The 25626-nt window shown below is 39.0% G+C and overlaps 1 protein-coding gene across 3 annotated transcripts in view; it reads right to left on the bottom strand.

Annotated features, from left to right (window-relative positions):
• TBX15 (T-box transcription factor 15) overlaps nucleotides 1-25626 on the bottom strand; it is a 106644-nt gene that overhangs the window by 16444 nt on the left and 64574 nt on the right. For all 3 annotated transcript variants that reach the window (XM_033197629.1, XM_033197630.1, XM_033197631.1), the window contains exons 6-7: nucleotides 15856-15920; nucleotides 776-873 (exon numbers count right to left, since the gene is read on the bottom strand). In XM_033197629.1, coding sequence (XP_033053520.1) covers nucleotides 776-873; nucleotides 15856-15920 — 163 coding nt within the window. The remainder of the gene's footprint in view (nucleotides 1-775; nucleotides 874-15855; nucleotides 15921-25626) is intronic.

The following is a 25626-nucleotide window of genomic DNA, read 5'->3' as shown; positions in this document are numbered from 1 at the left end:
TGTGCAAAATGTTAGAAGCTCCTCTGAAAAGGGAATGTAATATAATACATGGGTGCTATGCCTGGGGAAGCTACAGACTAGACTGAGAAAATTTGAAATAAGTCACGACTCATCTGGCCACAGGTTTCCCAACCTGAGCTGCAAGGAAAGAAAAACTATAAATTGGATAAAAAGCACAGAGTTCAAAGCAGTAGCGGGGGACGTCTATTTAGTCCACCAGCTGAGAGGGGTGTTGTTTTATATAAGCAAAAAAGGAAAGAACACAAGTTTCAAGGTTCAGATAGGCTTGCAGCAGCCCACTCCTCACCTTGAGACCTGATACAATTGATTCCCATTGTCCAGAGCTAAGATTTTGTTCATCACAAAACTTTTCTTATTCTAAGAAAAACTGAGAAGGCTACCATGAGGAATAAATGAACTTATTAAGATAATCTCTTCAAATACCAAGGCATATGTGAATGCCTAGCAATATTAATAATAATATCATCATTATCATAATAATATATCAAATAATGATGATATTATAAATATACAATCGCACTCTCAGGAAGGGTGAGAGCATTTTGAGTGCCAGATGAAATGCTGCCTTTGGACCCAGCTTGTTTACCCAAGTGGTGATGCTTTGGTTATTTACAGAGCTCCTGAGTTCTCTCCATTCCAGGAGAATTGGTATAACCCATATCTTGGCCTGAGGCCAGATGTGCTATATTCAGTTGAGCTCCCCACTCTGTCCCTGGCCCTGTCACTAAGCAGAGGCCTTGCTCCAGGGCTTTACCTTGCTGCTTCTGCATGGTGGTGAAGTCTTCGAAGGTGAGCGTGCGCACAGGAGGTCTCCAGAATGCATAAGTCTCCATGATGGCTTCAAGTCCAGTTCTGACAAGAGAAAAGCCAGCAAGGGAAGTCATAAATAATCTCAAGAAATGCAATGACTTTTCAAAGATCCAGAGGTGGACTGTTAAACAGGTAATAAAAACAAGTACTAAGATCTACCACCATCAGGGTAAATTAGGGTGAAAAAACTCAAGGTACAATAATACTGGACTGCAGAGGAAATAACAAATTAACCCAATTCAGATAATTGGCAAGCAAATCTACAACTATGATGGAATTTTATTCTGACCCTCTTTAAAGGAGGCTTGGTCTGCAGGGAAAAAAAAGTATGGTAAGTGTTAAAGATTAAGGCCACTAATATCATGTGTACAGTTGTGCAGAAAGTAACACTGACTGTTTCTCTAGCACAGAACAATGTCGGCATCATTACCACAGTGCACTGACACAGCCTGACTGAGAGTCAGCTCCTCACCTTGGGTATGTACAGAATGAATGGAACCGTCCAACTGCTGTGGTTTTAAAGCCTTCTTAAAATCAACAGAGATGAGTAGGGCAACAGAAGTAAAAGGAGAGGTAAGCAATGAAATAGAGTTGGGTTTCTGTTGCAGTAAGAAACACCTACCTGAAGATAAAGAAAGGGCTTGGTCTCAGAACTTATGGCTCAGGCAAAAAGACTAATACATTTCTCTAAATATTCATCTGCATTTTAGTAACCTAATAATCAGTCTGGTCTTTGGTCATCACAAACTGTCAGAGTTCAGGAAGTATCTAGTATTTTACAAGTACATTCCTTCAAGGCTCCTGGTTCATTTATATCGGAAATTCCATAAATTGGACTATGTGTATACTGTCTTTTTACCCTTCAATTAACTATGTCTCTAATACATATGCAAGTGTTGATATACATCATTTTCGCATGATTATTGAGGTTATCTCAGACATATTCTTGCGGATATCCATACCCTCAAAACAAAATATCAGCTGGGGCTTTGTTTGAAGCTTTGAACACAGCTTCTAATTACTGATTTTTCTTTTTAAAAAAACTGCTTCACTTAACTAAATAGAGGGAGGAGAAGTGTGGGACCTGTGAGAAAGGTGGGAGGAGAATGGGAAAGAGCAGATGGCATAAATCTTTTCATTGCAAAGTCAGTGGAAGGTGGGTGGTATGGCATCCCTTCCTGAAATGGATTAGCTTTCCCTTTTGAGATGAAACTTCTGCTGCCTGTGCTTCTTTCTTGGTAATGTATTTCCAGAGTTCTCTTCAGCCTTACATAACAAGAATAAAGACATTTTATTTTAGGTGAGAACAAATATCCTTTACTTATCAACAACTATAGGAAACCCTGAGGTTCTTCTCAGAAGAACTGTTGATACACTGATTGACTCTTTGTGTTGGAAAATTTCCTCTCTGAACAGGCCTCACTTGCACAGTTAACTTTCTAAAGTCTTCCCTGGAATCTTGGAGGCTTTAAATACACCAATGTTGGCAAACCAAACTCTGTATTTTAAGAAGAGGTTCAGACAAGAGAGTGTTGCATGGTGTTTATTAGCTGTTAATCTGTTAGAAGTAGGAATAGGAGACATCTCCACATAGTCACTCTACGTTAATGTTGAATACAGTACATGAAACTATTTGTGGAGAGAAAGAGCCCAGGCAATTAGGGAGTTCAGAATAATAAGGGGATAGGCAGATAAAGCCACACTGAGCCTGGATGGAGAGAATAAATAGATAGGCCAGGCTTAGGTCTTACTGCTTTGTTTTGGAATGTTGGCCACCCACCAGAATATCTTAGGATTCCCTTTAATGGCACAGGAGGCTCACTGAAAATGGCAGGGTCTTTATTGTTCCACCTCCTAGTTCATTCTTCCCAGGAACATGTACTGATGATGAGGACAAAATATTAGCTCAAGGACAAAGAACAGTCCCTTCCCAGTTCATAATAAAGTGCTAGAAGACTATGAAATTGCAGTAATATACTGATACACTGCCAATGTTTTATTTGTTGAATAAATAGAAAACGAACTTCATTTTCTATCCTAGTTCATTTTGTGATGCTATAACCTACCATACACTAGGTAATTTAGAAACAATAAAATTTATTTGGCTCACAGCTCTGGAGGCTGAGAAGTCCAAGAGCATAGTGCTGGCACTTGGTAGGGGCCTTTGTGCTGAGTCATACATGGTGAAAGATGGAAGGTCAAGAGAGGGCAAGAGCAAAAGAGAAAGGGTCCAAACTCATTCTTTCATCAGGAACACACTCTTGTGTTAATTAGCCATTCATGGGGCACAGCTCTCAGAATCTAATCACCTCTTACAGGTCCCAGCTCTCAATACTGTTGTATTGCAGATTAAGTTTGAAACATATAAACTTGGGGGAACATGTTCAAACCACAGCAGTTTCATTTTCATAATAGGCAAGAAGACTGTGACAAAAGTGTTAATAGTTTTATTTTATTTAAGCAGTTAACTCTGTATAGAATAGTGATCATTTATTCATTAATTCAAATCTAAAAGCCAACTAAAAAAACTGAGTTGTAAAAGCACAGATTTTAAATCTGGGAAGAATCTTGGATGTCATCTACTATACCTCTTATGATATCATCTTGGATGGTTATCCACCTCTGTTGGTATATATATATCCCCAGGAAAATTTTCAGTTTTTTGATAGATCTGATATAACTTTCACCCTCTGGTTCCATTACCAATAAGTAAATAGTAAGAGGACAGGCATTTCCCACAAGGAGTCCACCTGCCACATCCTCAGCAGGGAGACCTTCCTTAGCTAAAGAACATAATGTACAACATGCCACATATGGACACATATGTAATCCATCCAGGGGTCTGTCACAACAAGGATCAATTTGGTTGTGGAATTGTGTGGGGAGGGTTATGGCTCCCAAAAAAATAATGGCTAAGACCACACATGCCTAACCATCTCATTAATCCACAGTGGATCTATGTCTCATAAATATATCCTACATAGCATATATATATAAATTATTCTATAAAAGAAATGATCTTATAATATGTACTATCCTATGGAGAATAATATTGATCTCATAGATGTATATTATTGATTTTATTTATGTATTCAGTGTGTATTGCTTTTTAGAAAAATTAATCCTATTCATTTACCATATTCCACCTCTTTTATTTGTACTCAACCCTATTATGCTTCATTGGATAGATCTAATTATTAGAAGGTACTAGTTCTATATACCAGTATTTGGTGTAGTGCCATGCCAAGATTAAACAATTCACCTCTCTCCACCACTAGTATGTTTGCATCTCAAGGGCTTGGGTCCCATGTTCTATGCCCAGTTTTCTAGCACGGTGCTGATTACAGGGTAAGATCTCAAATGATATGCATTGAATTAATAAGTAGAGGAATTAATGCTTTATTGCTGAGTCATTCTTACACTTTAACAAGCATTCACTTTTCTAAGTCTAAAACTTAGGAACAGAACTCGGTGTAAAATAAAGTCTCTGAAGACAGAAAAGATCCTCCAGTATTAGAGATTTGGGAATTGTTTCTATTGCTTATTGTGATTGTGCCTTTATTAACTTCGGGCTCAGAGAGGTTTGCATTTTCATTGTATTTTTTCCATTCCAGTCATAGAACTTCTGAGCTTCAGCAAAGTCTGAGTTCCCTCGCAGGGGCAAGTCATTTCACCCCCTACCTTTTCTTACAAGAGTTCTTGCCAACCACCTATTAACACCTTCAGCCAGTTGGATGTCTAGTCAAAATTTACCCTGTGCTACATATTGTTTATTCATTTGTCATCATTTTACCCTAGTTTTGTAAAATTGTATCTCCAAGTTTTTAAAAGTGAATTCATTGTCAAACAGGTGAAAAAAGCAGTCTTAGGTAATGGTATGCCATTAACATGTTCCACATGGTGAGCCTCACAGGTCTGCTGAACACCAGAGACCTGATGTCATCTCTGAGATTTCCAATCAGAGAGAGTCAAATTGGCAAGTGTCCCCCTCTTGCTCATTTTTCCCTGTTAGCTCCAGTGACAACACAGGCCGTATCAAAACCACCTTTGTTCAGTGCTTTGGCTATAATCACCTCTCTGGTTTCCAGGCCTCTTCTCTTTAGGCTTTTCAGGCTGCTCACTGGCCAAGCCAACAGAATGTGCTGAAGAGAAGGGGAAAGAGGAAGAAAAGAAAGCAAGCCAAGGACCTCTTTTGCAAATTGATGATGCCTTGAAATCAATTTATTTGGAAAAATAGACTACAGAAAAAAAAATCCTTCCAACGTTTTCAGTCCAAAAAAGATGGCAGGATCATTCCTTCAAAGTTCAACAAATATTTGATAAGTACGACAATAATTATAATAACTTTCATGACCCTACTTGGTAGCACTCCAATACATATTTCTTCTTTTCATTTGTCTTGAGATAGGGGGTTGCTTTTTAATTTTTCCTTTATTTTCTCTTTAGTTCTGACTTCCTTAATTTTTACTCTTCCACATACTATTTGCTGGTGACACTGGTAACAAAGGGAACATATGCTACGGGTTGATAAGGCCATTGGTCATCCCTCAGTAGAAGATAGAAAAGACTAAAGGAAGCCTACTGAGACAGAGGTCTTGAAGTAATAAAAGAGTGATCCAACCAGAAAAAAATACTTATATGCTAAGTTCAGGAAATGTAAAGACAGAAAAGACACAGGGTCTCTACTCTTTACAACTGTCTTGTTTTTTTTAAAAAAGGAACAAGATATAAATGACTAATTTCTCAACTATGCAGTAAATGTTACACTGAAGACACGTACGCCAAGATGCCATGGAGTATTGAGCAAGAATCACTTAATACACCTGAAAAACTCAAGGAAGATTCCACAAAAGGCCAGTTATTTAAGCTTACTATTAAAGGGTACTCAGCCATTTTCCATTCAGAAAAAAGGCAGGAAAAGTTTTTCTAGTAGACTTAACAGTATGTGCAAAGACTTGGAGGTATGCAAGAGAAGGCATGTTTTGAGGACATAGTTCAGGGTGGCTGGAGCCTAGGGTACAGAATGGGAGAGGGGCAGTAGACATCATGAACATTTATTCCATGTTAGGTGCTTAGATTTTATCCCATGGGTGGTGCTATGCCTCTGATACCCTTTATTTTCCCTTCTAGTATTTGAAAGAACATATAACTAGAATATACTGTTCCTTCAGATATAATTATCACATCTCAACATTCATAGATTTTCTTGCTTGGTTGAGGTAAGGCCAAACCTTCCATACTTCCTTCTTCAATGGATCTGAAATAGAATTACTCAGATCAAAATAGCCAGATTACTCAGGAATTTTGTTGTCCAGGGATATTCTAAAATATCTAAAATATCCAGCAGAAGTGTGCAAATTGACTAAAAACCTAACCATCATTCAAAACTTGGCATTAAATAGTACCATAAGTATATCTACATGAGGAAGTAGCTGTCATTAATGTGCCTTGCAATGGCTTGGGAGAACAAGTGTCCAATGGACAGATGCCTGGAGCTGAGTTAAAATTATTCCTTACCAAGTGATTCCCAACTTGAGAACCCTGTCCTCCCTTGGCATATGAATCAGTAGCAATGGCAGTCCATAAACAGTTTTCACTGACTCAAGAAGTGTAGTAATAACCCATGATCACACAAAGTTGGTTAACTAGAATATTAAGTTTCTTTGCATCTTGCTGAAATTGTCTAACTTTAATTCAGTGATGCTAAAATCACATAAGGGACAAATTAGCATCATGGTTAAGAGCACAGGCTCTGGGGCTAGATTACCTGGCTTCAAACTGCAACCCTGCTAACTATTAGTGCAACCTTGGCCAAGTTATATAACCTCTTCATTTCTAAGTCTGCCTATCTATAAAATGGAGATAGTCATAATACTTCCTCCTAACTGTGATTTAAAAATGCAGACTGATTAAAGACAAAATGTATCAAAACAAGAGAGAAAACATAATGAAAGTTTGAGGACCATTGGTCTAACTCAAGTGAAAGAATTCCAACCATTCTGCTCAGATTGTGACCTATAATAGAAGAATATATTCTTACTTCACTGAAATCCAAAGTTCTGTCAGCCATCTGGCTCTGGATTAAATGTGGAGGGAGCTATACGGTACCTAATTCCATTTTTCATTGTCTTCTCAAAGAAACAAAAACGTGTCCCTCAAGTCCCTGTAGGCCTCATTATCTTGCAGATATTTCAGATTCCAATATGTTGGCCATTAAAAAGACGTCCCTCTGTTCGATGACACCATCCCTGGGCAAAAGCCACATATAACAAAATGATTGCCAATTTTCTCTGGCAAGTTCACACAGCCAGGAGGACAATGGTGGAAAAGGCTCACGACAAGGGAGGGAGAACAAATAAGGCAGAAAAAAATGTTAAGTACTGGCTAAAAGACCACAAGCCAAGGAATATGATAAACAGCTACGGCCTGCATGAAAAGCAGGAGTGCAGCTGGATCATTTGCCAGAATCCAGCACAGGGCCAGCTATCTTGAACTGTAGATGTGGAAGTACCTGATGGAGTGTCCAGCACTTATTGCTTCCTTAGATCTGCTAAATGGAAAAAGGCACCCATGCCAGGGATAACAAAAGGGTATGCAAAATTTGTGGGGGCTGGTAAGATTGCCAGGAAAGAGCAGAAAGAGATTGGCTGGAAAAATATACCCAATGGCTTTAAGGAAACCAAATGAAAATATAGAAATTGAAAGTAAGGTAGACACTTGAGATATCATGCTGGTTGAATAAAAGACAAGTGGTCAGTTTACTGACTCTAAGCTCACCATATGAGCCTTCAGGAGTGACAGGGAGCCAGAGGTGGACAAAGATACAATTTCTGTTGACGAGCAAGCTATGCCTAGCAGAAGAGAGTTAAATCATTCTCTGTAGGCTGTCATTAGCTGGATTTACAAATTCTGAAAGCTAATACCTCATCGTGTTCAGTCTTACCATCAGTAAAATGGGAAATGGTGCATTGACATCATCAACTTGGAGATTAAAATGGACAGTTTGGACCACAGATACTCTATGAACTAATTATTACTGTTGTTTGTATACTTATTATTTGAATGGCTAAAAATAAATATATGAGGTTAAACTGTATGAAATTGCTAGCATTTTGCCATTTTTGACCTATAAATACAGTATTTTTTATGTTTAACTTAACAGATAAAGGTCTAGATAAGATTTGAGTTACTTGGTATAATAGAGAACTCTATCAGCACATTTTAACTGAGATCCTCTGAATACCCTTTCTCCTCCCACCCCCAAAGACAAGTTGTCTCAGATCTCAGCAAAAACAAACTGGCCCTGGGATTAATTTCTAGCCGACTTTTCCTTGTCCCTTCTTTTCCTCCTGTTAATATTAGGCACTTTGATTCCTCACCTTACATTCCACCTTCTATTATTGGATGTTGTGAGGAGGGGCTGGCCCTCCAACAGGGGACTCCTATTTGTGTCCAAGAGAGGTGGTTCTTTATAAACATGGCCATGGGACAGCAGCTGCTGAAGAGGTGGTCACGGGAAAGTTCTTTGCTCCCAAATATTTTCTCCTCCACCATTAGAGAGAAATTATTTCTCTCAGGTTAAGTATCAACCTCATTAAACATCCTTTTTCAGTGAGCAAATATATCCATTCCCGTAATGCAATGAGTGGCTCCATTTTTAGATCAGCATCCTCTGACACGTTATGTAAAAGGACACTAGACACCAAGAAGGATAGCCACCAGCCACATTCCCAGCAAACAGCACTGCTGGCTGCAAACACTCTAAGAATATAAGCTCAGACTCAGATGTCTTCTTGTGCCTCATCCTGCAAGCCCTATTGTTTCTTCAGTGAGGGGCAATGCATTAAAACTACTTACCCATAAAAAAAAAAAAAACTTCCTTTTGATACAGAGCCTGCCACTGACTCCTTTCTGATAGGTTCTAAGTTATAGAATTTGAGTGTTCTGGCTCAGGCCTCCAATGGTGAATTTCAAAGAGAAAAACATACACTCCTAAGAAGTTGTACCAATTCCCTGGGCTAGAGAAGGAGCATTCCACTTGGGCCCTACCGTGGGACCAACAGCAGTGGCTTTGGGGTGTCGTGCCAGCTGGAAGTATCTGGAGGAAACTGTGTCAGACGGGACAGTCCTGCCTGCAGCTGTACTAGATGCAATGGAGGCTAGGAGTAAGGGTAAAACCCAAGGTCACAGACAGGATGAAGGCTCCGTCAGAGGAAATCCCAGAGTCTTTCACTCTATAGCACGTTTAAGACAAGTTCATAGAACCTTTCACTAACCAGACAGACCACAATCTTAATCATCTTATTTTTACATATGTGTTTGCTTTGAAGGAAGTCCCTGAGAATTACATAAAATTTCCCAAGCTGACTTGTGCTTTCTGTAAAATCTTGGCAGCCACCCCATCAAGGACAAAGCTTTCACATCAGATGTGGGACGAAAGATGCAAAGTCTCTTTCTTTCCACTTCTTTGGTTATGTCTTTCATGTGCAGGGTCTTGAGAGTTGTCATGCTCCCTCTAGCTGAGCACAGTGGACTCTCCAGGTATGCTTGCACATGCACTTCCCAGGGGTGCTTCTCAAAAATCAGACCCAGCGCAAAGACTCTTGCTCCTCTTCAGCTTCAGGATCTTTGTCTTCTCCTTGGTGCAGGTTCCCCACTGGGGTGGCCATCTTCAAAGACACAATTTTACCTCTTGGTTCACTACTGCATGGCCTTTCTCAACCAAACCTCATTTTGCTTTAACTCAGTCTCTGGGAACCACTTCTTTTCTGAAGCTCGCAGGCACTGAAAATTGCTAGGTACCCTTCTCCAGGGAGCCAGAACACACAGACATGCCCCAGCTATCTAGAGCCAGATCAGAGGGCCTCAAGGGTGTGTGTGTCTAATCTGCAGTTAGGCTAAATCAATGTCTTACTAGCAGCAATCAGTCTCTGACTTTCATCAAAATTGTCATTAATTTTTAAGTTAAACCTCTTTAGAGATTTGCTCTTTCTTCCCTCCTTATGTGGTATTCAAAACTAGCTCCTCGCTGCTGCTCTACCTGATTTCCCCCTGGTTGGGACAGGGCTTTCTCTCTCTAATGCTCCTGGTTTTTTATATTCTGTGCCACTCATCAACACCTTTTCACTGTTTTGTAGCTAATTGAAAAATTATTATTTTATTCTGTATTCCTGGCACCATGGAAAAAAAAAAAAATGCAAGAACAGAAATCTGGAATAGGTACAGTCCCAGTCTTCAGGAGCTTATATTCTAGTAGAGGGGAGAGACCAGGAACACAGAGCACAAGACCAAAAAAAAAAAAAAAAAAAAAAAAAAAAAAAAAAAAAAACTTAAGCTGAGAAAAGCTATTTTTTCCTGAAAATGGGCAAGTGTTACTGTCTCCTCCAGTAGGAGAATTCTCCCAGAGGCAACCCTGGATATTGTGTCTGAGAGCTATAGGCCTGATAACAGGTGAACACTGCTCCCCTCCCACACACACACCCAAAGCCAGATTCAGGCCACACAATTTCTAAGAAATCTAGAAGTAGAAACAACTTAGAAAAAAATAAAAAAACAATTTCCCTTCCATTGCAGAGACAATGCCTGGAAGCAAAATCTGTCAGTGATTTCACTCCAGAAGAAATGGCCATCTGCTATTCTTCCCCACAATGTGAACACACACATACACCCACTCCTCTCTCTCTCTCTCTCTCTCTCATGCACACACACACACACACACACACAGTCATATACAGGTATACTTATACATGCACACACTCACACACATATTAACACATATACGAATACTTACAATACTTATACAAACACACATAGACACACACTCACACATATACAGGTTTACTTACACACACACACACTCAACATTCACACACATACACATGCATACATGCTCCCAGTGAAGACTTCTCATCAGGGGCTTAATTACTTGGTAATGGAAAGTAGCAGTTCCATAAGTCAAGTCTGAAGGGTGGAGACCTTCCCATGCTTCTCACCTGACACTTCCTAAAGGAGCAGGGAGAACTACAACAGGCTCTAATGACGGTGGCACCACAGGGCTGGAACGTGAACTCACTGGGGCTCCCACTGGGGTCTTACACAGTCCAATGAATATCACCTCTTGTTTCACCCAAGCTCAGAATCTATTCTGTGGAAGGCACAGGAGCCTAATGCCATGGAGACCAGAATACCATCTTCACTGTAGATAAAGGTGTTTGGGGGTTGTGGCATAGGTGAGAAGGCTGAATGAGCTGGCTAGAACTCCCCTGAAATAAGCCGATGCCCCAGAAATGTAGGCCTCCTCTGCTAGACTTTCCACATAATGGAAAGACAGCTGGGAATGTATGTTCTGCAGGTAAGCAGGCAAGAATCTAGGGGGTTCCTTCTTCCAGACTCACCAATCAGATCTGGTTCCCATTTAGAGGAATGAGAAGGTGATGGGGCTAGAAGCCAGGAGGACTTCTCCGTGGATATCCCTGGTTTGTTTTTGTTGTTGTGGTTGTTGTTGTTGTTTTCTTCTTTGAGACAGAGTCTCGCTCTGTTGCCCAGGCTGAAGTGCAGTGGCATGATCTCGGCTCACTGCAACCTCCACCTCCCAGGTTCAAGCAATCCTCCTGTCTCAGCACCCCTAGTAGCTGGGATCACAGGCACACGCCACCATGCCCGTCTAATTTTTGTATTTTTACTAGAGACGGGGTTTCACCAGGTTGGCCAGACTGGTCTCAAACTCCTGACCCCAAGTGATCCACCCGCCTCGGCCTCCCAAAGTGCTGGGATTACAGACATAAGTGACCGCACCTGGCTGGCTGTCTCTTTACATCAACATATGAAAAATGGGAAGCTAGTATGCTCAGCCACAAGTCCCTCAAGCACTCTTTTCTATACTTCAGAAGACATAGCTGTCAGCCAGGGGGCCACACTCAGATGGTTCTGAGTGTGAGAGGCTTATGGGCTGAGAGAGACTCTCACAGGCATTTGAGGAGAGTGTTGTGGGTGGCTGCGTCCTCCCCATCTTTCCTCTCATTCCTCCTTTCTTGAGCCTCTGGATTGTACTAGGATGTATTGAGATTGACAAACCTGAACATGTTTTGGTTTGAGGTTTGGCAAACTCTGTAACTCCAAAGTCTTCCACAAATGTTTTGTGTTCTGCAAAACCAAAAAACATTGGACAAGCACTTTCCCCCATAATTTTTAAGCCCATGTGTTTTTAAAGGAAATACAATCCGTATGTTTTGGGTACATTTATATGCAACTCATCAACCATGCTCCTCTTCATGAGTCACTTGATGTCTAAAATGCATGGGGAAGATCTTAGATTTAAAATTTAAAATTAGAATTTTTTTTTACCACAGAAGGGCAATAGATGAGGTGCTGGATGGAAGGTGGTGAACTGGGTCCTGATTCTGGCGCAGAACCACAAGTTCCCAGAAGATTTGCAAATAATTCTCTATATCCTTATCTATCAATATTTCCCACCTGCAAAGTGGCATTAATAATTGTTACCCTCATCAGATCCTGTGGGTAGCCAGTGAGAATTAAAGTGTGATTATCAGGTAATTTTGAGATATTTAAAGAGAAAAATACAAGGACCTCCTTACTTGCCTTAACAATTTATGTTAATCCAGTTTTCCAGAATGTTAAAGGACAAAAATGGCTTCTATCTTTAGTAATTCATCCTTGCCCCATCATGAGACACATGACTTCAATGTCATTATATCATAGTTTCATCTGCTAGGGAAGGTCAGGCTGGCTTCCCATTGTCTACTAGGAAAACACTTATTTACACGGGGATAGAAAGTTGATAATGAAGTCACAGGGAGTAGGCTATGAAGACAAACTAAGAATATACAGTTTGTGTTGCTTGGAAAAGCAAAGGTTCTAGGTGACTTGAATAGTGTTTTTACACAGATTAAGAGGTAGGATTCTGCCTTTTAGAGTTGGGATTCTGTTCTCAATATCCGTTGAAGATAAAATAAGCCAAGTGTAAACTGTTAGCATGATAAAGCACAAAGCATTCAGGCTTTGAAGTCAGGCAGAGTCGGCTTTAACACCTGTTCCAGCTTTACTATGTGACAGTAGGAAAACTGCCCAACCTCTCTGAGCCTCAATTGTTTCATTTGTAAAATACGAGTTGTTTTCAAGATTAGAGAAAACATAATTAAAGGTCTGGAATACAGTAAGTTAACTGATAAGATTTCTGATAGTACTTAAAGTAGCCCTCAGATTTTGATGGAACATAATGAAGAATTCCCATGCTATCAGAAAAGAATAAATAAATAATGCAGGGAAATGGGCTAATGAGGATCCATAGTTCTGCTTTCCTGGAGCCCTTAGAGAGAATAGAGCTCATTAGGAAGGACACACACATAACTGTCCGCCCTGAGCAGTAAGACAGTCACCAGCCTTCAGGCCAGTAGAGGAATGAGGGCCTCAGCACTTGAACTGAGGTGTCATCACAATTCCTAGCCAATAGCAAATCCTTCAAGATACAACAGTCTAATTCTCAAAGTTAAAGAGTGGCTCTATTTCCTACAACATAGACCTAATGCTGGTCAACACTAGCTTATCTAGCCTACTTTTCTGTTATAAATCATGCCTCAGCACCTTCATTCTCATGATGCTCAGTCATGTTCCTGGGCAGGGGTCATGCTTTGTAGTCACAGGGCCTCCTTGATGTATCATAGACATGCCTGGCACACATCTGTCTTTGCACTCGCTGTTTCCACTGCCCCAGAGTACATAGCTGGCAGCTTCTTTTGCAACATTCATGGCATCTTATCAGAGACACCATCCCTATTCACCCTGTAAAAATGTCTCCACCTCTCACTCTACCTCTTAATCTGATTTATTTTTCTTCTTCGCATTTATCAACAATTGACCTACATATTTCTTGATGCCTTTGCAGTGCAGACAACAAATGGTCAAAGTACATTCAGATGGCAGTTTCCAAGCAATGGGTGACTGCTCATAGGAAAGTACTTATTTAGAAATCAAATTCAACTTTAGAAAAATGAACAAAAACTCTGAAAAACATGGACTCAAATGGGAGAAAAAAAGCAAATAAAATAAAATATTTCAAGTGCCAAGAATAAAATAAGCAAATACTAAATGCTGTTGGAGATACAGAAGGAAGGAAAAAGAAAGAAGAAGTTTAATAACTAACATCAGTAGGCTGGAACCCTTAAGAGAGAGAGAAAGTTGTATCTAGAGCAGAAATTCTTAACTTTAAGACTTTTTTGAAAATCTGAAGAAAGGTACAGACCTCTCTCCAGGAAAAATGTGCATCTATTCATCCAAACACAACTTTACCTACAATATCTGAAACCCCTGAAAAATCTATCCATGTACTCCAAGCTAAAGGTCTTAAAAGCCCTTACATACCACGGCCTGCCTCCAGAAATAGCCTGTCATGAAAGTCCTGCCCCAAAGAATCACCAAGACAGATCTAGAGGCTTCTTTACAAAAAGCCAGCTTCTATTTTTGATCTCCTTATCACTAACAAGGTCTTCAGTTAGCCCACAGTGCAGAACACCTTGGAAAAAAGGCAATAGGAAATGACTTGCAAGCACATTCTGCTGACCTGGACATGTAAAATAAGCTAATGGGATGGAAGAGGACAGGTCATCTGAAATGAAAGTAATAGGTATTCATTCCTCACTGGCTAAATTTTGAAAATGAGGGCCTCTGTCTTGTTATAAACAACGAATGATCGAAAGGAAAAAGCATTTGGCATATAGTCCACATGCCTGAGTTCTACTGTGCTCTACCACTAACTAGTAGTTGCTTGACCAAAAATATATTGCTCAATTTTGTCATCCACAAGCTGGAAGTTTAAGTGATTTTTACTTTTCTCAGTGCATATAATTTTTTAAAATTCTGAGGTAAATACAATTTTATTCAAATCTAAATATATTTTAAATATACATACGTTTAGTAGAGAAGTGATTCATAAATCATTTTGTAAAGAAAATGATTGCCATAACTGATTTTTAGCATAAATCTGGATTCTAATATAATGCACTGCACATTTCACAAAATGGTTTTAAATAAAAGTTTTTGGTTCATTTGAAAACTCTTACAGAGAGAATACCGAAGATAACTCCTGGTAATCTGTCATTTGAATGTAAATAAACGCCCTCAAATTATGGGGAAATAATCTATTAAACAGTCATTGCAAAGCCTATGCACTTTATGAGACAGATGTGTCACATTTGTGAATTCAATATTGTCTATATAAGATGAAATTTTCTGATTGAATAATCTTAGATAAGCTGGTTTCCCTACCCATTTTGATTCTCTCTTAACTTTCCATAGGTAACAGCTTTTAATTTTATATAGGAGGAGTGAGAAAGAATTTAGAGAATGGAAAGAAGTATCATCCAGAGAAATGACAGAGTTTGTAAGAACATTAAATAGCAGGAGCAAATAGTCCTATAAACTTCAGCAATTCTTAAGAGATTCACTATATAATAACCTAGTTATAATGACTGAGGCTAAGTCATCAAGAAAGGGGGGTTCTATAAACTCTCTTTTCTAAAGCAGGAAGCATCTGATATATTTTGGAATTATTTCCCAGGAGAAAAGCAGTTACATTTTTTTTCACACTATTTTAGCTCTTAAGGGAGTAATTTTCTGAAAAAAATGTTATTTTTCTACAACTCCTCGTTTCCCAGTAATGCAAAATAGATGAGATATCACTGCAGGTGCTGAAGCCACTTACAAATACTTATCAGAGAAAAAATGGCAATCTTTTAATGATAATAAATTACCATAAAACTTGTTTTAAGTGACTCAGTTACTAAATATGATACAGGGAAGAAAACAGCATGAGGGATCTGATGTGGTGATTTAGGCTATGCAACAAAGAATTTGATTCTTATGTTAGCTATCCATTTCTCTTTGCTGAAGTGTACACAGTGGCGGAGCATACAGGCGTTTTCTAAAAGGCAGGAGCCATCAGCCGTCAGCAGGATATGAGGGAAGTAACGTCACATAGAAAAGAAGTGCCTCTTCCCCGGTGATTCTTACCTGTTTCTCCCAGAATCTCTGAATCCTTTAGCAAAAGGGTTTCGGTCAATTTTTAATCTGGTAATCTAGAAACAAACAAATAAGTGTGAATTGCTTTTATATTAACTGATTTCTTTTTTAGTACTCCTAGAAAATTACAAAAATCACTTTTTTAATAACAGCTGTTGCTTTTACTTAATTTCCTTTCAGCTTGAGATTTAATTTGAAGCTGGATATAGAACTTGGCCTGGCACACAGATGTCTGACCCACCTGATTCACTTCTCTATAAAAACTAAAGTTTGCCCAGTATGTGACTCTATAAACTCTCTTCTACTCACCTTCCTTGCCCCAAAGTGGTGATAAATCACTTGCCTAGACAGATATTGAAATGGAAAACTACTCAATGGTCATATCCATGGTACATGACACACAGGAGGCACTTAAAAAATGCTTGTTGAATGAATTAGTTAACAAATTATGTGCAAGTGAGTTAATAATTAATAATGGACTCAGTCAACTCAGTTAGGTGCAATCAGACCACCAGACAATCTGCCTCAGCCTGAAAGACCCCAAAAATTGACTGCATTTGCCATTTCACTGAAGGCATGCCTTTCCTACCACTAGAAATTATTCATTTAATGACCTGAAATGTTCATGTAAAGGACAGAAAAAGCAGACTTTTGCCAGGGTCTTACCCAAAGGAAAATCTACAATGTGAGACTGAACGGGACAGGATGCAGTACATGTCATCCAGTCTCCAAGAATCACAAGCAAATCAGAAATAAAGAGACAGTTTCATAAGGCTGACCAACCTAGCACATCCAATTGTGTCACCAGCTTGGTCCTCAGGGGCCATGTGGTTCAACCTCCACTCAACACATAAGTCCCCATCCATTGCATCTTATCTTAGTTCTGGCAACCCCTGCCATGGTTGTATACATTGCCCCCATGCCTGTAGACTAGAATAAGCCTGAACAACATATTCCATATGTACTCTAGTGTTTCCACTTTCAACCTTGGTACCTTTGTGTCTGCACCAATTGTTAATGACTCACTACATTCAAGCAATGGAGACTTAGGGATAGGTGCTAGGGAGCTCAGGAAAGAAGGAAGGCACTCTCAGTGCAAGGTGATTCTAGAAATAAGGGAATCTCATTATTTAAGATCATCTTCATATTTTTGATAATTGCAGAACTTATCACTAAGACAGCTAAAGTTGTTTCCTACATTGCAAATCTTTCCTAGTTCTCTTTCACCTCATTTTATCGGAGTGGAATTTCCCAAGATCGCAGTCTTTAAAGGTCTTTTAAAGCAATGTGAGTTTCTGACAACCAGACTCTGACTTGAAAGAGTCTTCAAGGCTTCAAAGTTATTCTTCTCCCTAAATATTCCTTGCCTTTAAAATTGCACACTAATTGTGTAGCACTAATAATGTAGCAAAGCAATTTTGCATGTATTTTATAGACCAGAGCAGGACCCTAAAGGTTTGACTTTCTAAAGTTGAGTGTCTGCCATGTGAATACTGTATTGAGTTTAAAGAGTGTCACTGCTTTTCTGTGTTGACTTAAAATCAGTTCTTTCTTCCTCCATAATCCACAGCAATAAACCATGCACCATATTTTCTTTTCAAGTTGGGGTTATAATATTTTATTTTCTCTTTCAAGTTGGTTTATCCTGTCCAACTCATTTATGATAGGGATTTCTGACACATGACTGTGATGCCATGTTTTGGGGGTCTCCACAGACCCCTGTAAATATAACAGCACTCAACTTCATGGGCCTGGGAGAAATGGTTGAAAATATATTTCCCACAGCTCATTGGATCCCAGGCCAATGGGTATGCATGGAAATTTAATAGCAAATGCCTCAAATGTTAGAAAAAACAGTATCTGTACACTTGTTTTAAAGCTTTTAATGTGAGAATTAGAGAGCTTTATGAAGAGCATGGTTGTGCCACTTATCATTTATCATCAAGTGCCTTCTGTGTGCAAAGCCGTGTGACAAGCAACACAGGTGACAGAGTGGTATACAGCCAGTGTATAGCTATGTGTCATCCATTTTTCCTCAAGGAGCTTATAATCTAGAAGAAAGAAGCAGACGTGCACTAACAATTACAATACAAAAAAGAAGGTCATAAAGTTCACAATAAAGGCAAAGTAGCCTGAGAGCTTAGACGAAGTAGGAATTACTCCATGTTGAAGGGCTCTGGGGTTTCATGTTAGAGACAACATGTGAGCCAGGCCTTGAAAGATGTGTAGAATTTTACTGAAAACACAAGAGAAGGAAAAGGAACAAAGGAAGCATTTCTTAAGAAAGGCACTCTGTAACACAGTTTATGATCAGACACTTCTCAAAAGAAGACATTTATGTGGCCAAAAAACACATGAAAAAAAATTCAACACCACTGATCATTAGAGAAATGCAAGTCAACACAATGAGATACCATCTCACGCCAGTCAGAAATGGTGATTATTAAAAAGTCAAGAGGCCAAGCATGGTGGCTCATGCCTGTAATCCTCATACTTTGGGAGGCTGAGGCAGGTGGATTGCCTGAGCTCAGGAGTTTGAGACCAACCTGGGAAACATACTGAAACCCCATCTCTACTTTAAAATACAAAAAATTAGCTAGGCATGGTGGTGTGCACATGTAGCCCCAGTTACTTGGGAGGCTGGGGCAGGAGAATTGCTTGAATCCAGGAGGTGGGGGCTATAGTGAACTGAGATTGCACCACTGCACTCCAGCATGGATGACAGCACGAGAGTCTGCCTCCAAAAAAAAAAGAATAAAGAAATAAAAAATAAAAATAAATAAAAATCAAGAAACAACAGATGCTGGCAAGGCTGTGGAGAAATAGGAACACTTTTCACTGTCAGTGGAAATGCAAATTAGTTCAATCATTGTGGAAGACAGTGTGGCGATTCCTCAAATACCTAGAACCAGAAATAGCATTTAACCCAGCAATCTCATTACCGGGTATATACCCAAATAAATAAAAATCATTCTATTATAAAGATATATGCATGTGTATGTTCACTGTAGCACTATTCACAATAACAAAGATGTGGAATCAATCAAAATGTCCATCAATAATAGACTGGATAAAGAAAATGTAATATATATACATCATGGAATACTACACAGCCATAAAAAGGAATGAGATCATGTCCTCAGAAGGAACATGGATGGAGCTGGAAGTCAATATCCTAAGCAAATGAATACAGGAACAGAAAACCAAACACCACATGTTCTCTCTTATAAGTGGGAGCTGAATGATGAGAACACATAGACACAGGGAAGGGAACAATACACACTGAGGCCTGTCAGGGAGTGGAAGAGGAAGAGCATCAGGATAAATAGCTAATACATGTGGTGCTTACTACCTAGGTGATGGGTTGATAGGTGCAGCAAACTACCATGGCACACGTTTAGCTATGAAACAAACCTGCACATCCTGCATATGTATCCTGGAACTTAAAATAAAATTTAATTTAAATTTTTTTAAAGAAAGGCCCTATGTAAGCATGAATATCAAAGTGGGAAAGAATGACACATATTCCAGAAACTTTAGCCCATGTCATCATCTCTTGACTGAACTATTATTCTATGTGGCATTAGAACTGAACTCCTTTCTTCCATTCTCGTCCCTGTACAACTTCTTCTTTACCCAGCACCCCAATTGGTCTTTGTTAACATGTAACTGGACCATGTCATTCTCTTTAGTGGCCACTGCCACTCAGAATTTAATTCAAATTCCTTGCCCAGCCTTGCAGAGCCAGCAGGCCCTTATTCTGGCCTGCCTCTCCAACCCATTCACACTCCCCTGCCTTGATCCACAGGCTCAGGGCAGACTGAGCAACTCAGCCAGACTGAGATGCTCCCAGTGCTGGATTGTGCCAAGCTCTTTCTGTGTTCAGACTACTCACATTTGCACTACAACCAGATTTGAAATGCTCATTTCTCTATTTGCACATACGTGACTCCTCGTCCTAAGTCTCAGTCAAAATGTTATCTCCTGAGAGAGATCTCTGATCATCTCTCCAAAATAGGATAATTCTGCTACTCTTCTTAACTGCACCCTTTTAAATTCCATCTTTGCTCTTAGCCCAATTGGTAATTACACATGCATTTTTGTATTTACATGTTTATTAAATGTAACTCCCCCTGGACCACAGGTAGGAACCATGTCTATTTTGCATACCATTTAATTAAGCAGAACCTAGTGTGACATGTTCAATGAATATTTATTCAATGAGCGAGTGAATGAATAAATGACGATTTGAGAGCCAGGGATCAAGAATCCCAAAACCATGATAAGTTTTAGAGAATCTAGACCAAACAATGCTCTTGATTCTATTTGCTTTCACTAGAGGCATTAGAGACAAAAATCCTATACTAAGAGAACAAGGTCTATTAGTAACCTCCTGTGTGACTAAAACAAGTCTACTAGTCTACATGTCCAAACTTTGCCCATTGATAATGAGAAGACAGGGAAAATACAAAGGTTGTAAAAGCATTTTACTTTACAGATTTTATTTCCATAACCTTATACTAATTTGTATAGTTTGAATTATAGAACACTGAGGCACATAAGGGGGTGCCACCATTAATGTTAATCATTGTCACAGACTTCTTGCCTAGTAACATGGAGGCAGTTAATAAATGAGGTATACTTCACAGTGCACCAGGCAGACATAAATAGCACAACCTGAAAAGGAAATGAAACTTGAATATCCTGAGTATGGTTTTACAGTACCAAGGCTGAAAGGGCCTTCTCTTATTAACACTCTTCGTTATTTTTATTTCATACTATATTGCTTGAAAGGTTTTCCATAGGGGGGAAAACAAAACAAAACAAAAAACCTTAGCCCATATGAAAAAAATTCCACACTGATTTGAGCCAGCAAAACGGCTCTCTAGTTTAGACTATAATGAGGGGCTCAGAAATCCTACTGGATTTGCTCGCACAAACCTGGATGTGGTTTCCGACTTCCTATCTGGTTCATGTAGCCAATTCTCATCAAGAAATAAGACTGTGTTACCTGGGGAGAACAAGGCCATGTCTTTTTGAAATCTAGTTTCCTGTTTGAAAACAAAAATCAACATTCAGCATTCTTTTTCCCTTAGAGAAGACAAAGGCTTTGCAATGGAAATTTCTTGCTAATTCCGTGAGGATGTGTTGGCGTCAGATTCTTCTACGAAAAAGCATGAAGTGTTGAGTCACCTTTATTCCCACATCTACCACTTTATTCCCCATGAAGAGATTCTGGGCATGCTGCACCTTTCTCTCTGCCATAGGTTTGCCAAATTGGCACATAGAGAGCAAATAATAGTAATAATAACTTCAGTATGCTAGCAGCCCTAAGAGTATTGGTCAGTAAGCAAGGATGGAAGGAAGGAATGGAAAATGGGGAAAGAAAAGCATAACATATTCCATGAAAATAGAAAAATTCTCTTCACTACTACTTACATCCAAAGAAAAAGAACCCCAGATATATAAAGAAACCAGTGGTAGAGTCGTGTCGGCTAATCATTCATTCAGTTTCATTTCAGTCATTTGCCAACCATATATATTCAGTGCTATGCAGTATAGGTCAGACACAAATATCTTAGAATTATGGAGATGTGCTTCAGAATTTTTTAGGCCAATTCTAATCCCCCTCCCATCATTTGAGGAATCAACATTACATCCCAATTTTTCATTCTACCAAATGGAGACAGTTAACACCCATCTACTCTCTCCTGTCTCATAATTTCATAAAATAAGTGACATTTTTATACCTAAAAAGTAGGAAAGGCAAAATAAAATAAAGTCTATTAAATTGAGAGTCTATATTCATAAAAGTCTCTATATTTCTATATTTTTCTCATTTTTCAGTGGACCATAAAAGCTTCTGCATAGACTAGTACTGATTCAGATCAAATCATCAATTTGTAAATGAGAATACTAAGGTAGAGTGATTTGTCAAAAGTAGTACAGTCTGTCAACTGCAGAGTTGGGTCTAGAACTCAAGTCTCCTAACTCTCAACTTCGTGTTTTCTACATCATACTATTTATTTGTAAAAGGTACAACTTTTGTTCTTAAAAAGCTCAAAATATCAAGAGGAAGAGTGGGGATGCACGCCAAAGTTACAATGTGACGAGGTCATGAGAGAGTGCAGCCCCCTAACAGTTCTAACTGGGGAGAGTTCATTTGCAGCTGAAAAAAGGAAAGGAAGTGGTAGGGGATGGTATTTTCACTGAATTTTTGAAGAGTAGAAGGAATCAAGACAGATAAAAATGAAAGTGAAGGGCATTCCCAGAAAAGAAAAAGGGACATACAAAGGCAAGGATGCAACAAAGTTCAGGCAACAGTAAAAATCTGGCCAGATTGCAACTCTCTTGTAGATGTGTGAGGAGGAATAACCGAAATTGAGCCTAGAAATGTAGTTGGTTTTTAGCCACAGAGGACACTATTGGAAAGACTCAGGGTCCAGGACTTGACTCCCTAGGCACTGAGGAGTCATTGACAATTTTTGGCATAGAAATGGTGCAATTATCGCTGTGCTTCACAATGATGTATAGGATGGCTTGTTTGACATTAAGCTTGCAGTCCAGGTGACCTAACTGGAAGCTATCATAAGAACCCAAGGTGAGAAGAAGGCAGGAACAGAACAAGGGCAAAATCAATTAGGTTAGAAAGAAGAAAATATTCTATCAGTAGAAGCAAAAGACATTAGTGGCAGACTGGATGTTGTGACAGCCAGGTGTTCAACCTGGGTGACAAGATGGAAGTTAGCAGGAACACGGTGTTTAACAATGGAAGGCTCACACTCGTAATCCCAACACTTTGGGAGGCTGAGGTGGGAGAATCGCTTGAGCCCAGGAGTTCAAGACTAGCCTGGGCAACAAAATGAGACCCCATCTCTAAAAAAAAATCAAAATAATTAGATGGGCATGGTGATACCCGCCTGTGGTCCCAGCTACACAGAAAGCTGACGCAGGAGGATGGCTTGATCCCAGGAAGCCAGGGCTGCAGTGAGCCATGTTCACACCACTGCACTCCAGCTTGGGTTGACAGAGCAAGACCCTGTCCCAAAAAACAAACAAAAAATAAAAACAACAAGAGAACTGAAAAGAGTCACAAATAAACAGTATATTGGGGAATATCTTATTTACAAAACACCATGTTCATACCTTTCAAGTGTAGACTTATTAAAAATGTACTGGTATAGATTATCTGGTGAATAAAAACAATTTTCAGACATGAACATTCTAATAATTTTCAGTACCTGAAAATCGTGTTGATTGTCTTGGTTTGAGAACAATTGTTCCCAATCCTCATTAAAAATCATGCAGAAAAAAAGAGGGATAAATTAGAATTCCAGAGCTATCAGGGACCTTGTAAAGCACAGGCCAATTCCTCATTTTCTAAGAGAAGAAACTGAAGTGCGATTATTGTAAAAAAAAAAACACACAACTTGCTCAGAGCAACATGTGTAGCTAGTAGAAAATTTAAGACTAAAACCCAGGTCTCCAAATGTCTAGCTCATTGCTGTCTGTGAAGCAGGACACTGCTTTTCCTTAGAAAGTCTGGGTAATGTTCCATTTCCATTACATTCCCTCTATTGTCTTTTCTTCAGTGTTTCCCCAACCAAGTTCCTGAGAACACTAAGGACCTACCACTAAATTTTTTTCTCTTTACTATTTCACAGGCCTACTAACCATTTCCTTAAAAAGAAATAGATGAAGTAAATAATTTTGCCGTATTGATTGTTCTCATTCTAGAAGGTTATGAAGAATAAAAACACAGTAATAGGTGAAAATAGCCCACAAAAGGGAACAATTTATGCTACCTGGCATCTTCAGAACAAGTCTGAAAAGTATAGTTAGGTAACAGCTCTGACCTACAGGATGCAAACTTCAGGATTCCTGGGGGAAAGACTCAAGGTTATTTTGTATTACTAGAAGTTACTGTATCATATTAAATCATATCTGCACAGCCAAAGGGAATGTTAAATAAGCATGCTTGTTGATTTATCCAGGGATTAGAGGCTTGTTAAACAGGCAAAAGCTGTCATCTTGATCCCAAATGGGCAGAATTGAGTATGACTCATCTATTTTGAATGTCAGCACATCATGAATTCAACAATATGACATGACGACAGAGAGATCAAAGTAGTTACCTATGGATTATAATTCCTTTGAGAGCCATTGCAGCTCCTCCAATTTCCAACAATGCACTTTTTCCTTAATAAGCAATTTATTATTTAAAATTGCTTCTATGCCCCACTTTTCATGCCTGTTCAGACCCAGCCACAGAGCAACGTAGGCTGACTACTATTAATTAGATGTCAGGTTTGTATCTGTGAATTTACACATGTTCCCTTATTTAGTTCTCATAGCTCTACGAGGCAGGCGCATTTTCAAGACCGGAAACACAAGTTGAAAGGAATTAATGCCACACAGTGTCAATGAAAAGATCAGAAATCAAACCTAGTTTATCTGCTGCCAAATTTCATGATCTTAACCATGGTATCCTGCTCCCACTTCAGCCCAGATGTAAACAAAATATTTCTATGATAGAATGTACTCATGTGCTAGAACACTATCTGTGAAAGAAGGTAAAGGATGTGAAGGGGCTGTCAGAAACCCATGCTTGGTCCTCTTTCATTGTCAAAGTGAGTTGTAGCTTTCTAGTTTCAACTTGGGTTACAATACTGGCTCTCCTGGTCTCTATAACTGATCTCAATAAGGCAGTAGAATGTTTGTTCTTCAGTGTTCTATAAAGTAAATTCTGATGTTGAAATATTTATTATCACATCACTGCCTTCATCAGAAACTAACTATTTTAAATTGTGGCTGGGGTACTCTTAGAAAAGTCTAATCAGTTATTCAGAGAACTCAGACTCTTACTCCCCTTCTTCTGAGCCAGCACTAATCCCAAAGTTCTGGTTGCTCCAAAGTCCATGTCTATATTGATGCTATATCTTGTATCGGAGCTGGAAAAATCTTAATTATTAGAGTTTTCTGTATGGATCCTCCATGGCTTCTGCATTTTTACTATCTAAGGAATTTGAGACAGTTTAATAGTTTCTTAAATAGCACCCAAACCAAACTAAAGCTCTTCTTCTATTTTTGATGAAATGTGGCATTCACTAGGAAAATCTGAAGTTGGAAACACTTTACAGCTGCTGAGAAGTCTAACACTGTATAGTACTTAACCTTTAGTGGACTAAGGGTTGTTGTATGTCAAATTCCTCTGAAAGTAAATAATACCTAAGGAATCTTGTGCAGAAGGACCATGAAGATAGAAATACCCTTTTTATCTGAGTCAATACTTACATAATTCACCTTCAGCTGCCTGGCACATAATAATCACTTGATAAAGAATTAGTAAACGAATGCTTTTCTATATATTGCTTTCACTGTTAGAGCACGAAGCAGAGTATCCAATACAAAAGGTATTGAGTATAACAGTGTACATTCACTTTGCTTCCATAGGTCCCAAATGAAAGTAAGCACAATTTCAAGCAAGATAAACAAAAAATTTCTTTGTTTTGGAAAGGCTCACTGCAGAGTCTTTGTAATTACATATTTTGACGAATAATTAAATACCATCCAATTAATAAAAATGGCATTCTTAAGCAACTTTTAGGGAGTTGTGTAAAGTGAGACCACTTTTAAGTCCACCTAGCCACCTTCCTCAAAAAAAAAATAAAAACAAAAACAAAAACAAAAAACATGTTTAGAATACCCACAGTAATTCCAGACTTGACTTCTCCTTCCCCCTTTCCTACACATATTTCTCCT

The sequence above is a fragment of the Trachypithecus francoisi genome, unplaced genomic scaffold (genome assembly GCF_009764315.1).
Source record: "Trachypithecus francoisi isolate TF-2019V2 unplaced genomic scaffold, Tfra_2.0 Lachesis_group5, whole genome shotgun sequence".
NCBI lineage: Eukaryota > Metazoa > Chordata > Mammalia > Primates > Cercopithecidae > Trachypithecus > Trachypithecus francoisi.
Note: the sequence above shows the minus strand (reverse complement) of the source record. Positions and strands in the feature narration are given on the sequence as shown.